At 49.5% G+C, this 14,429-nt stretch overlaps 1 protein-coding gene across 3 annotated transcripts in view; it reads left to right on the top strand.

The window, feature by feature from the left end:
* Nucleotides 1-5,253, top strand: part of SLC37A2 (solute carrier family 37 member 2) — a 40,159-nt gene extending 34,906 nt beyond the window's left edge. For all 3 annotated transcript variants that reach the window (XM_032767104.1, XM_075073485.1, XM_032767113.2), the window contains 3 exons: nucleotides 278-375; nucleotides 1,969-2,033; nucleotides 4,920-5,253. In XM_032767104.1, the coding sequence (XP_032622995.1) occupies nucleotides 278-375; nucleotides 1,969-2,033; nucleotides 4,920-4,935 (179 nt within the window). In that variant the 3' untranslated portion in view covers nucleotides 4,936-5,253. The remainder of the gene's footprint in view (nucleotides 1-277; nucleotides 376-1,968; nucleotides 2,034-4,919) is intronic.
* The last annotated feature ends 9,176 nt before the right edge of the window (nucleotides 5,254-14,429 follow it).

Here is a 14,429-nt window from a genome sequence, read left to right as displayed (position 1 = left end):
CAGGGGCATTGCTGAACAGCAGCGGCTTCCAAGGTGGGAGTGGGAGCAAGGTGAGACAGTGGCAGGGGAGGACATGACTGAGAGAGTGGGCAGAGGAGCTGGAGCCTGCAGCTCTGAGCGTGCAACCTTGAAGCACTCACTCCAGCACGTGTGCCAGAACTGATGTGGGGGCTGGGTATGGGTTTTCTGCCCTGCATATGCCAGTGCCCAAAGGCTGGCTGCCCAGGATGGTTCATGGCTGCTAGTGATATGCTTTGTTTGTTTTGTCCTTTTGCAGGTGCTGCTCTGGGCCCCCTGCTGGCAGGGCTGATCTCTCCCACTGGCTGGAACAATGTCTTCTACATGCTAATAACAGCGGATATCTTGGCTTGCCTGGTGGGTTTCTCTTGAGCCTGCTGTGGCTTCTTGATACAGATTAGGGGATTGGTGTGCATCTGGGCTAGGGGTTGTGTCTGATTTCACAAGCTAAGTGTCTGGCCTGGCCTGCATTTGGATGGGTAGCTGCTAAGGAAAGGCCAGGAGCTGTAGCACATAGTGCTGGTGCCTGAATATTTGGTGCTCATCTCTTCGAGGCGGCATTGAATTTCGGGTCCCAGCATCCTGAGGGATTAACATCGTGTTTGACGGACAGCACCCAAAGCCCTTGGCATGCTTGTCAAGGCTAGAGGGAGGAACCAAATGCCAGTGGGGTTAATTGCATATGTCTCCCAGTGTTACTCCTGGAGTGTCAGCTGGATACAGGATTCTTCATTTCCTGCCCTAAACTCTTGTGTGGTGCTGCCGTGCACACGTCAAACAGCAACTGGTTCCGCTGTCAAGGAGGCTCCATTTCAGTGCGGGGAGCATTTCCATAGCTTAGAACACGCTCTGGGACCCTTCAAGATAAAAGGCAAAAGCGCTGTGTAAATAGATGCATGGGGAAAGCGATAGGCTCTGCATAAAGCCAGGCACAATGAACAGCCTCTTCCATCTGTAGTGCTGCTTTTATGCACAGCGGGTTCTCTTAGCCATTGTGAAGTGATTCCTAGATTTGTAACACAGCTTCGGCTCAGAACTGCTTTGCTAATTCCTTTGCGCTGCACTGGGGCATTGAAAGAAAATCTGCACTCTTTTCTCCCCTTTCTTCTCTGACAGCAAGTGCTGCTGTTAACTGCCCAGGGGTCACCGAAAGGGACAAAGTGATCAGTGGGCAAGGCACTGGACTGGAAGTGGGGATACCTGGGTTCTTTTCCTGGCTCTGTCGCTGACCTGTGCACAGCACCTCGCACCACCGTAGGGCCCCAGTCTGGGTTGGAATCTGTGCTCTTGCAGTATTCCTCCTCCCAACCCCCAACGACACCACTGTGCTGCCTTTTCGCTGGCTTTCCACTTCCATAAGGAGGTAACTCTGCTGGAAGTGAGCCAGGCTCACTGTGACTTGCATCCCGCATTTTTCCATGTCATTGCAGGACATCCTACTCTACATCAGGAGATTTTCCACTCCTGTTTTGTCGGATTTTTGATTGCAGGTGTGCGTGTTTTGCTTTGCATGAACATGCTAGAAAACAAGACTTTGCAGGAATAGTCATGGAGATGGCAAATGATGTAAATGTTTCAGAGCATTTGCAGAAAGCAAAGCCTGTATTTAACCAAGTGTTGTCCTTGGAAACCTGATGTTAGGAATATGCTCATCCAATCAGGGGTTAGATGCAGACCCTGTGATTCCTTTGTCCTATCAGAATTTTGACTCTTGAATACTCATAATGAAAATGGTCTCAACTGACAAACAAAGAAGTATTCCCTGAAACTGTGGTGAATAAATACATTTATAGACAAAACATGGCCTGACAAACTAAATTCAGACTAAATCATTCATCCAGTTGTTTGCATACTTCTCATTCACTCCAGGGACAAGGAAGGTGGTGAGGGGGACTGTATCTTCAATACTCTCCCAGAGGCTAGAATCATGAGTGTCTTTTTCCCTTCCAGTTGCTTTCCCGGGTGGTGTATAAAGAGATTAAAGGATGGTGTGGCTGCTACACAAGAAAAAGAGGGTATGTGCTTCTAAAATCCCAAGTTTATTGTGTATTTCTATGACTGTTCTCAGATCTCCTGTAACAGTGGCAGAGAAGCCTTCACTTCAGCAAAATATGCTGGTATGGTGCATGTTGAGTGCACGTATGAGTTTTAGATCTAAAGTAGATGCCACCGAAGAAGGAAACATACTGTACTTGGGTAATTTACCTCTAGTGCTGCATTCCCTGCATTTAGAATGGGAAGCACCCCAAATGCTGCTATGAATGTTTTGTCTTTGTCCAGTCTTTGATGGAACCCCCTGTACAATGAATGTCTCCCCACCCCCTATCCTATCCCCCAAGCATGCCCAAAGGGACACCTAGAGCCTGGGCCACAGAAGAACCCAGGGAGAGTTATGACTGTTCTAATGACCCAAGAATTCTACCTCCAGCCCTGCAAAACCCTATTAATGTGTTCTAAATGAATTGTCCTTGTGTGTCTTCTTAGCTCTTCTGTGGCACTAACACACGCAGTAGTGTTGGATGGGAAATAGTTTGTATTGTGAGTATCTTTGCTATTTTGCTGCTGCAGCTAATTCCATCTGCAATTTATCCTGATTTTTCTTTCTTGGCGTTTGTGGGGTAAACTTGAAGGTGTCTGTTCCGTGGCTAACTAAAGAAGAGCAGAGACCCAAGGCACAGTAGTCACACAACAGACTTCTAAGGGAACAGCTTCTAAAGAAAGAATCCAATATGTCCATCTCCAGTGCCTGACTGTGACAGCGGCACATGCTGTGCTCTGGGTCATATTGCAGAGTAGTGGGGCTAACTGACCAGAAAACTGTCTGGAAATGTCCAAACACACACTGATCTAGACACCAAATTTTTAGTCCTAGAGTAGAATGCCAGAAAGGACCATCAGATCATCTTGTCTGACCACCACCGAGTGTGTTAACTAACAAATTACAAGTGACCAAGTACATAGCCCCACTGCTCCTGTAATCTTGCCAGTGAATCTAATGATAAAAATAGAAATGTAATGCTGTACCAATCAAAGTGATTTCCAAGCCTGTGTAAAATGAAGGTAACAATCATGTGTCTTGTCCTGGAGTCAAAAGAAATTGATGAGATTGTGGACTACATTTCTCAGAGGCCATCTTTGCTCTTTAACTGACAATCTCAGGGCAGCTCGTGGAGGTGTCGGGCTGCGCTTTGCTAAGGTGTGTTCCTGCCATGCTCTCAGGAGCCTGGTACACTATATCTTGATTATGTTTACAGGTAAACAGCTTTTTTGGTAGCCATTTTCTGGGCCCCTGTGTTACGGTAAGTCTGGCCCAAGTCTCCTCCTCAGCCCTGGTGCAGGGTAATAAGACTTCTGCTTTCATGTCTCGGCTACCTTGTCACAAAAGGCCCGGTTCTAGCTTCTCCAACCTGAACAAGCTTCCTTTGGAGTGATGGGAGTGACGTGTGCCCATCTGCCGGTATAAATGGGGCCCAGGGAGAATGTGTTGTGAGCAGCTCTGGCTTTGGGAATGTGCCACTCTGTGTTTGCTGGGTCCACCAAAGGGTGGCAAACATGCTTCCTTTATGTTGGTCAGTCAGGGTGATGCTTCAGGCTCTGTTTAGAGCCCTTTGGTTTCCGAGGCTTCAGTCTGATCCCTTGGGAAGGGAATATGGTGGGCTCAGCCAGCTAATGGCAGCTGGATCTCAATTTATATCTGGCTGGTTCTGCCTTCTTGCGAGACTCACCTCAATAGCAGCCTGGAAAAGTAGGGCTATAGCTAGGGTGCCTCTTGTTGCATTTTATGAGACAAGGTTCCCTTTTTCCGGGGCTTGTGAGCCTGGCACAGCTGGGAGAACTGGGCCAGAAAGCTGTGGGTTCAAGTCTCTGCAGTGTGATTCTGGCTCATCCTCAACGATAGCTGTGCAGAAGCAAGGAGAGGGAGGAATGCTGCAGTGCAAGAGCTGCAACCTTCAACTAAGACGAAGGCCCAGATCCCCACAGGGACATGGGCATTGCAACACCTAACTTGTAGGCACCTAGAAATCCCTGGAACAAAAACAGGATCCACAAAGTCTGAGTTAGGTGCTAGTTTCCCTGTGCAATGAATGGAGTGTGGGGAAGGTGCTTAAGAATGGGACCAACAAAAGCCAGCCTCTCCTCCTGTGGATCTGGCCTGACAGTAATATCCCGTCTGCCAGCTTTTGGGGGCTGGGCTAGGAAGTTGGAACAGTCAGCTCTGTCCCCAAATTCCCTCTCAGCAGAAGGTTCTAATGTCTAAAGCTGAGGCCCATGTGATCACTGAGTGCCTCACTGTCTGCATAGTCACTGCAGTGCTGGTGTCTCCTTATGTTGGGACCCCCAGCCTCTGGAAAGTGCTGCAGCTACCTCAGCCCCTGGGTGGTCCTTGCATGTCCCTCTTAGGTTGTTTCTCAGACTCTCACCATTTAGTTCCCCACTGGAATCAAATTAACAGCTGTGAGCTGCTTTCTGCTCTCTGGGACACCCACTAGGCTCTTGCATTAGCAGGAACCAAAATGGGGGTGGTATCTCTGCTGCCTTCTCTCCCTGCTTGCTCCTGTTTCTCCTTCGGCTCTTTTCCTTGCACAAGGACTCCGTGGGTCTAAAACTTGGCAGGTGAGGTGAGCTGGGTGAGGGCTATGCAAAGGGGCAGGATGTAAGTACTAGTGACTTGGCTTTGGATTCTGGCACACTGCAGTTCTTGAACAATCTCCATCGGAGCAAAGTTCCATCTATCCCTGACTGTATCTAAGCACCTGGGAAGCGGTGGCTAGTAAGGCTTAAAAGTGCTTCGGAAGCGTATTGAATGTAATTAAACTCATGAAAATAAACTGTTCCTTGGCAGGAACCTGCCTGGCCACACTCTGTGGACCGTGCTCTAATCGCGGTTCTTGTTCTCGCAGATTTAAAGAATTTTGACCTGACTCCTTGTGACCGGAGGCAGCGGAGTGCAGCAGCGACGGGCTTTGCTGGCAGAACCCACCTTTGATGCTCTCAGTTTAAAGTGGGAGGAATTATGGAGGCAAAATGAACTGGGAAGATGAGTAGTGCTCTAAAACCCAACCACTACAGACTCTAATCATTGGCAGCAGCTTTATCCAGGGCGAGGGTACAGAGAAGATGGTATATTCTGGCCCATGACTGTTTTGTGAGGTATAACTGGAGCCTCTGTCTCTTACTCACTGCCTCTGCTCCTCTTCCATTATTCCTTTTATTATTAAAATGGTGCTAAACCTGTGTTGTAGTGGAGCTCCTCTTTGTCCTGGGGGTGGAGGGAAATGTTCCCAAGGCCGCTGGGCCTCAGGAGCTGCAAGGCTGGCCTCCTTCTGTGCGATGTGCTACAGCTGGCCCTTGCCTTGTCAAGATCAGCAGTTTCTTCTGAGCACCAGCTGGTTCTCAAACGACAATTCTCAGGTTTGAGCCCCACTTCTGGCTTTTCAGATGCCTCTATCGTCATTTGTTTGCAACATTGATTAATGTGCTCAGCAACTGAGATGAAAACTTGCCAGTTCCTGTGGCTGGATTCTTTCTCATTCTGGACAGATTAACACAGTAGGTTCTAATAAATGGATAGTTTTAGCTATCAAACAGGTATTGCGAGCAAGAATTTTGTTTTTGGGAACAAGACAAAGAGTTGTGTCAATGCTCTTGGCTCTCCGAGGTCATAATACAGAGTAGTGCTAGACAATAGAACGCTGCCATTTGGACCAAAAAAAGGCTTGTTAGTTTAGTCCAGGAATCCCACTTCTAGCTTTGCTGATAAACACAAACTCAGGTTTATTTTATGCTTTGCTGTTTCCAGAACCACTCTTTACACTGGAAGGAAGCGGCATCTTTCATAATGGTACCGGTTTATCATTTTAAACCACGGTATGATGGTTTGTAGTTCAGAAATTTTGAGTGAGATTATAATCTCATCCGGCCTCTGTGCAAAGTGAACTAGATTCCTATCATTTGAAATGTCTTAATCTGCATCTGCAGGCCACTGACAGTTGTTTTAAGAGTAACTTTGATCATGTTTGTAAGGACATTCTCTCTGGGTTCTCACACCAGGCTTATCACTTTTCTAGTCAAGTGCTAAACATCCTTGTGAGCTATACTATGAGGAGGAGGAGGAAAGAAGATTCTCTCTCCTACAACCTCTGTATGTCCAGAAGCAGCTGACTAATGTATTCCTTCTCTTTCTTAAAGTATCTTTAGGAGCATAGCTGTAGATTGACATATATTTGGGGGGATCAATTCCAGCCAGGCCAGTGGGGTCAGTCATGGGGGGTAAATTCCGCACCTGCCCCAAGCTTGCAGTTTGGGGTGCAACACTCCCATGTCCCCACAAACTATGCCCGTGTCTAGGGGACATTGTGCTAGAAAGAGAGATTGGTGGTGGGGGAGGGAAGGGCCCCATTTAAATCCAATATGCCAGTCTGTGCGGCTAAGTACTTAAGAACAGAGCTTCTATATCTCAACAATTTAACACCCATCTAATTCTCAGCCTTCCAAAAAAGAATGAAAAACTGGTAAATTGTCTTCATGACCAATAATAGGCCTATCAAATTTTCTTTTATCAATCCACCCACCATCTCCAGTAGTGCTGGGTGCATCACTCGCTCTGAAGAGAGAGATCCTTGCTGCCAGTGTCTTAGTCTAACCAGCTGAGTGTAACATTCGTTCTTAATGAGTAAAGCAGAGCAGGACAAGCTCCTTGTTGGTTCTGATTGTTCCCCCCGCCTCACCCTAGTAGTTTCATAAGAGCAGCAATAGCTCCTTGTTCCTTGATTGTGTAAAGGAAAGGGATAAAGTCCTCTCTGGAAGCCCTCAGTGCTGCTCCAGGAGAATTAGTCTTTCAAAAAGCCATCCACTTGCAGATCCATCCCTACTCCTGTGGTGGGAAAGCAAGAGAGGCTCCTGTTAGATCCATCTACACTGAAAGAACAATCCGCAGCATAGAGTGGCAGGGCCTGGGTCAACTGACTCAGGTTTGTAGGGTTAAAAATAACAGTGCAGACGTTCCCACTCTGGCTCTGAAACGTGGCAAGGGAAGAAGGTCTCGTAGCCTAGGCTCCAATTCAACTCTCACCTACTTACACTGCCGTTTTAGCCCCACAGTCCGAGCACCGCGAACCCAAGTCAATTGACCCAGGCTCTGGGACTCTGAGCCGGGGGTTTTCTTTGCAGTATAGACGTACACTTAGTATAGCAAAAGGGTGACACATGAAAGTGCAGGCAGAAATCCAGTCATTCAGGAACTGAACATAAATCACAGTGCAACCTTGGAACTGCCTTCAGCAGAAGAACTAGCTGAGCATGCTGGAAAAGAAGGAAGTTTATCATTTGGCAGTTGCCTCCCATATGTCAGGGTTAGATCCACAGAGGGACTTTGCTGCTTAATGAGGTGGCAGGGCACCCTGGCGCTGACCTAACCTCTGCTCAGCTGCTGCCAGCCCCTGTAGGCACTCATGTTTCTGCTGGGGGAGCTCAAACTGCTCAAATTTTGATGCCACTGAGCTACTTAGGTCCTAGTTCAGGCCTAAGCTATGGTGGGATTCTCAGACTAGGCATTCCCCTGCCTATCCCAGCTGTAGGGTCCAATCCATGAAGCATTGTCAGCACATCTAACCTGCACAACAGGCACTTTGGGGCTCTGTGTCCATCTGTCCAATCATACTCACTAACCCTTTGGTCAGGGCACTCATCTGGCCTGTGGGAGAACCAAATCCCTGCTCTACCTGATAGGGATCAGGGACTGGAACGCAGGTCTCCCATATTGCAGAAGTGCTCCAACCACTGGGCTACAGGATATTCTGTGCTGGGGTCTCTCAACTCCGCAAATGATCCTCACATTCAGCAATCAACCTGGACTCCTCAGCAATGCTAAGGGGCTGATGATTGCTGCTGGCAGGCATCCTCTTCCTGCAGGAGTCAGGCTACTTCTAGTGCCAGGATCTCCCCACTCTACAAAGGAGTGCAGGGCTCAGGTGCAGATTATAACTCTACTGAAAACCCAACTGCTGATCTCCTGCCTCAGTGCTCAGCCACACTCCCAGCAGGCTGGCAGCCCTGAGTGAGCACTAAAGCAGCACTGGCCACGTGGAGCTGTACGGCTCACGCTGCCCGGTTGGGGAGGGAATTTTCCCACAAAACCCTGTATGCTGGGCGCTGTCCTGAGGAGTGAAAGCACCAAGATGAGGGATGTTGCTACCAGGCTCCTAGAGGCCAGTTCTCAGGGGGACCCTGCATGCAGGCCTGGGACTCACCAGCTCCCCCACACCAGTTCTGTCCCTTTAGTGGCTGGCTCCAGCTCCTTCAAAATGGTGTCTCCCCTCTCCCAGTGCTCCTGGGGGTCACCCTAACTCTTCTTCCAGGGCTTTGACATGTCAATCATGTGACTGTACCACACACCATGCCCAGACATGGCCCCTCCTCTGAGCAGGCAGTTGGTGGCCGTCCAGGCACATTGCCATCCTCTCCTGAGCTCAAGGGGCCGTCGCTCAAAATCATGACTCTCCTCACTCCCTTGGGGCTGCCCACAGTCTCTGAATCTGCCCTTGGCCCTCTTCCTCTCAGGGACAGCGTGTGTCTCCCTGCGCAAGCAGTGCACAGAGCCAGGGACCAAGCTGAGCTCCCTTGGGGTACGGATATATAATTGATTCCAACTGGACCAGGGACTCCCTGCATCCCAGGCAAGTGCTCTTCTCTGTCTGGCCACATTGGTATTGAATTATACACGATGGGACAGTGTCAAGCCCCTCAAATCTGCTGGAAACCAGATGGGTTTCCGAAGGAGAGCAGAGTGGGGAGCTACCTAAACAAGCCAACAGGAAATGCCAAGATGAGAGGTGATTTAGGTACCTGCCTCTGCTTGGGATTCACAGTTGTGAAACCTGCTGGGAGCCTAAGGAGCCTAAGCCAGGTCAGAAAACTAGAGCATGCCCCCTGTCCTGCGGTCAGCCCGTAGCCTGGTAGTCAGGACGCTCACCTGGGCTGTGCATTTTCAGCTCCTCACTTGGCCTGATGTGGAGCAGGGCCTTGGGTCTCCCGTAACCCCGCAGAGTGCCCTGCTCAGCAGGCAATCATCCCCTTCCCTAGCAGGCTGAGTATTTATACAAAGTGGAAGCACTTCAAGAAGAGCCCTCCCCCGCCCCCGACAACCTGGGGAGCAGGGCCCTCAGCTGGGATATAGGGGACCCAGGCTCATGTCCCTGCTCCACATCAAGCAGAGCAGGGATTCAAACCTGGGTTTCCTGCCCCACCCTGACTCTGGGCTGTTAGGTACTGTGGGCCCTGGAAACCTACATTCCTGACTGTCTTTTGTTCAGTGCCAATGCAGTAAACATGCTCTGAACATACCTACCAGACCAGGCCCTGTAGGAGAGTGAGGCTGGGGAATGCCTGGTTTGAGAATCCCACTGGCGGTGAACTAGGGTTCTGAGCAGCTAGATGGCTGTGCATATGCCTGTGATGAAAATGTGGGAACCTCGTACTCCTTGTCAGTTTAAATGGGAGTACCCCAGGCTAGGCAGCAGCTGTGCAAGGATTCTGAGGTTCTCAGTGGTGTCTGAATCTCCAGTTTAGGTGTCGAGAGTGGCAGTTAGACATCTAAGGGCATGTGTGGAGCTAGCCCTAAGACTTTCACAAGCAATCCTTCAGAAGGTTCTGGTGCTCAGAGGTGGGTGCTGGACCCTTTCTAGCCACTGAGCCCTCTAAGTTGGGGCCCACACAGGGATGGTAAAAGGCAGCTCTCTCCCCCGGACCTACCTCCTTGCCAAATTCCAAGGTCCTGCTGGAAAAGGAAAAAGAAAAAAAGCATGAAATATGTGTCAATAGGAAATGTTAGGCAACCTTAATATAGGGTCCACTGCTGCTTCTTCCTTTGTGCAGAATCTTAGAATCATAGGACTGGAAGGGACCTCGAGAGGTCTCTAGTCCAGTCCCCTGCACTCATGGCAGGACTAAGTAGTATCTAGACCACCCCTGGCAGGTATTGGTCTAACCCGCTCTTAAATATCTCCAGGGATGGAGATTCCACACCCTCCCTAGGCCAGCGGTTCTCAAACTGTGGGTCAGGACCCCAAAGTGGGGGGTCATAACCCATTTTTACTGAATTGCCAGGCTGGGTGTTAGACTTTTCTGTGGTTTGGAGCCAAACCCGAGCCCACCACCCAGTGCCAAAAGCCAAAGGGTTTAGCGGTGATGGGCGGAGCTAGCATTGGCATCAGCCCTGTGTGAGCTCAGGGGGTGGAGCTCAGGTTACAGGCCCCTGCTCAGGGCTGAAGCTCTGGGCTGGCTTGGCACAGACCCCTTGCCTGGCAACAGGCAGGCTCAGTGGACTTCAAGAGCTTCAGTCCCCACTCCTGGGGTCATGTAGCAATTTTTGTTGTCAAAGCGGGGTTGCGTGCAATGAAGTCTGAGAAACCCCTGTCTAGCAGTTTATTCAGTGCTTAACCACCTTGAGAGTTTTGGAAGTTTTCCCTAATGTCCAACCTAAACTGTGCATTGCTCTTTGTCCTATCCTCAGAGTTAAGGAGAGCAATTTTTGCCGTCTTTCTTGTAAAAACCTTTTATGTACTTGAAAACTGTTGTATGTCCCCTCTGTCATCTCTCCTCCAGACTAAACAACCAAGTCTTTCAGACTTCCCTCATACGTCATGTTTTCTAGACTTTTAATCATTTTTGTTGCTCTTCTCTGAGCTTTTCCTGATTTGTCCACATCTTTCCTGACATGTGGCACCCAGAACTGGACACAATACTCCAGCTGAGGCCTAATCAGCCAGGAGAAGAGCAGAAGAATTACTTCTTGTGTCTTGCTAATTCCCCACTCTGGCACTTCAAGTGCAGAAGGTGGGGGCCCGCAAAGATTTTAAAAATTTAATACTGGCCACTGCAGGCTTGTATTAAACTCTGAAGGTCACAGCTTCTCTCTGACCTTGGATGGGTAGAAGCTGCCACCACCCAAATGCAAACCCCTTGAAACCCAGGAAGGCGCACTTAAGAATTCCTTTCTGTGGGGTACCCTCAAGCCCTTTCACCCTGTTACACTGTTCGCTCATATTAAGTTTGTGATCCACTGTGACCCCCAGATACCTTTCCACAGGACTCCTTCCTAGGCAGTCATTTCCCATTTTGTATGTGTGCAACTGATTGTTCCTTCCTAAGTGGAGAATTTTGCATTTCTCCTTGTTGAGTTTCATCCTATTTACTTCAGAGCATGTCTCCAGTTTGTCCAGATCATTTTGAATTTTAATCTTATCCTCCAAAATACTTGCAACCCCTCCCAAATTTTACAAGCGCACTCTCTATGACATCATCTAAATCACTGATGAAGCTACTGAACAGAACCAGACCCATAACTGACCCCTGCAAGAGCCACTCATTATGCCCTTCCAGCTTGACTGTGAACCACTGATAATTACTCTCTGGGGATGGTTTTCCAACCAGTTATGCATCCAACTTATTTCCCTAGTTTATGAGAAGGTCATGTGAGACAGTATCAAGAGCCTTACTAAAGTCAAGATCTACCACATCTCCCACTGATGAGGTAACTGTGAGTATTCATGGGGAGTGCCCATAGGCACCGACTCCGTGAGTGCTCCAGGGCTGGAATTAGTGGGTCATTAGCACCCACTGGCAGCTGCCCTCCCCCAGTGCCTCCTGCCTGCCACAATAAGCTGTTCCAAGGCACGCAGGAGGCATTGGGAGGGATGGGGAGAAGCAGGGACAGGGCACACTGGGGGGAGGGAGCAAAACTGGGTGGGAAGTAGTAGGGCGGAGTGGGGGTGGGAAGAGGTGGGTGGGAAGGGGTGACCAGGAAGAGGCAAGCGGTGGGGCTTGGTAAGGGGGTTGGTAGGGGTGGGGCTGGGGGAGGAGCGAGAGGTTGAGCACCATCGGGGCCCAGAGGAAGCTTCCCAGACACATGGGGCAGCCAAGGAGAAAGCACAAAGGTGAGCAATGGAGGTTGCGCTGAGGGCCGATTGGAGAGGAGCATTGACAGCTCGATAGTGAATGAAAGATGATAGGTGGGTAGGGACTGACTATGAAGGGCTTTGAAAGTGAAGAGAAGCAGCTCATGTTTGATGTGGGAGAAGGGGGAGCCAGTAGGGGGTTGCAAAGAGAAGAGTGACAAAGCAATGGGCTAGGTGAAGGATCTTTGCAGCAGCATTCTGGATGGAGATGAGTGTGTCAAGATTCAGGGCTGACCTGAGAGCTGGCTGTTCAGCGTCCACACCTGGGGCACCACATAACTAGGCTGGTCTGGCTTGCCAGTGTTTTTGTTTGGTTTGCTCTGCTGGCCTGATCAGGGAAAGGCACCGAAAATATTTTCTGCCCTGGGTTGCAAAATACCTAGGACTGGCCCTGATTGCATTGGTTAAGGCCAGGGTGCAAGCTGATGAGAGCCTGGAGGAGAGTTTTAGCTGGTGGATGGATAGGAATGGTCGTATCTTTGGGTGCTGTTGTCCACAATGACTGAGACAGGAGGTAACCGGGAGGACTTGGGGGAAGATTAAGAGCTCTCTTTTAGCTATCTTGAGCTTGGGGTGATGGCTAGACATTCCAAAGGCAACAGCAGAGAGACAGGCAGAGATTTTCATTTGGACAGAAGAAGCCAGGTCTGGAGCAGAGACAGATCTGTGAGCTGTCCACATAATGATGGGAGTTGAGTTGTTTGCAGATGAGATTACTCAGCAATCAGGTCAGCCTGGCCGCAGACTTTCCTGCACTTGAGCTCAGAGACTCCACTCAGACAGCTGCAGCATCAGCCCTAGGCTAAGGAGTTCTAATCAGAGCTCCCCGGACTGCTCTTGCTCCGCACCTGTAGAACACCCACATTGGTCCATAGGTCCTGGAGCCTAGAGCAGGTGCTCTCCTCTCCATGGCACAGCTGCCCTGGGGCAGAAAGGGCACAGTTTTGGATCTCACCACAGCCAAACTAAGACAGTTAATGAGCGTGTACATTGTGAAACAGCACCCAGTTGCACAGATGTGAAATGTCCGAGTAGCAGCTTTAATGTGCTGAAAACAAAACTGCAGCATGGAGCAAAAAATTCTGATGTGTTCTGTCTGCTGAGCCATGAGTGTCCCAGCCTGTTCTTCGTCCAGCAAGCACATCAATGAGAAGGTCAGGCTAATTATCCAGGGGATTGTTCCATTGGTATTAAGGCTGCCCGCACCATGCACTGTGTTTATGTACAGTATAACTCTGAACTCCAATTGACTTCACCTCCTTGGAACGTAAGGCAGGAAGTAACATCTGTGCCTGATGTTATTTTATGAAGTGCTGATTCCATCAGTTAAGAAACAAAATACATGTCGTAAAAGCAAATCCCTGTAAATCCCAGCAGGGCTGCGTTCAGGCCCCACTGAATGGAGCACTGGCAGAGCAGGCAATCATGCACTGACTTCAGGAACTAGGCTGGTGACCACATGGCTTCTTGCGTGAAGAAGAGATGTCCAACTGGAGAGAATCTCTGTGAAGTCAAAGTGATTTGAGCCTTAGCCAAAGAAAGCTCTGAAGGAAGCCTCTCTTGCCGTAGAATGTGATTGACTGGAAGAGAGAGCACATACATAAACACATACTGAAAAGACCAAGCCTTCAGAAACCCTCTGCTCAGTTGCCCTGGCTGCAAAGAAATATTTCAAAAGTGACTCCCGTGACCCACACTGCCTGAGTCTGAACAGAGCCTGGGGCCAATCGCCCTGAAAGAGGGCAGCTGCCCCAGGTGTGACCCATGCTGCTTGAGTCTGTGCAGAGCCTAGGTCAATCACCCTAAGAGAGGGCAGCTGCCCTGGGTGTGACCCACACTGTCTAAGTCTGCACAGAGTCTGGGCCGATTGATCTGAGAGGGGGCAATTGTCCCGGGTGTGACCCACACTACCTGAGTCTGCACAGAATCTGGGTTGATCACCCTTGAAAGGAACAGCTGCCCCAAGTGTGATCCACGCTGCCTGAGTCTGCGCAGAGCCTGGGCTGATCACCCTGAGAGGGGGCAGTTGTCCCAGGTGTGACCCACACTGCCTGAGTCTGTGCAGAGCCTGGGCCGATCGCCCTGAGAGGGGGCAGTTGTCCCGGGTGTGACCCATGCAGCATTCAACATCCCTGTGGTGGGAAGAACACCTCAACAGCCCAACACTGTGGCATTTAATTGTAAAAGGGTGAACTATGCAAAAATGAGAGGGTTAGTTAAACATAAGTTAAAAGATACAGTGACTAAAGTGAAATCCCTGCAAACTGCATGGGCGCTTTTAAAAGACACCATAATAGAGGCCCAACTTCAATGTATACCCCAAATTAAGAAACACAGTAAAAGAACTAAAAAAGAGCCACGGTGGCTTAACAACCATGTAAAAGAAGCAGTGAGAGATAAAAATACTTCTTTTAAAAAGTGGAAGTCAAATCCTAGTGAGGCAAATAGAAAGGAGCA

This window comes from Chelonoidis abingdonii, chromosome 18, assembly GCF_003597395.2.
Source record: "Chelonoidis abingdonii isolate Lonesome George chromosome 18, CheloAbing_2.0, whole genome shotgun sequence".
Lineage (NCBI taxonomy): Eukaryota > Metazoa > Chordata > Testudines > Testudinidae > Chelonoidis > Chelonoidis abingdonii.
Note: the sequence above shows the minus strand (reverse complement) of the source record. Positions and strands in the feature narration are given on the sequence as shown.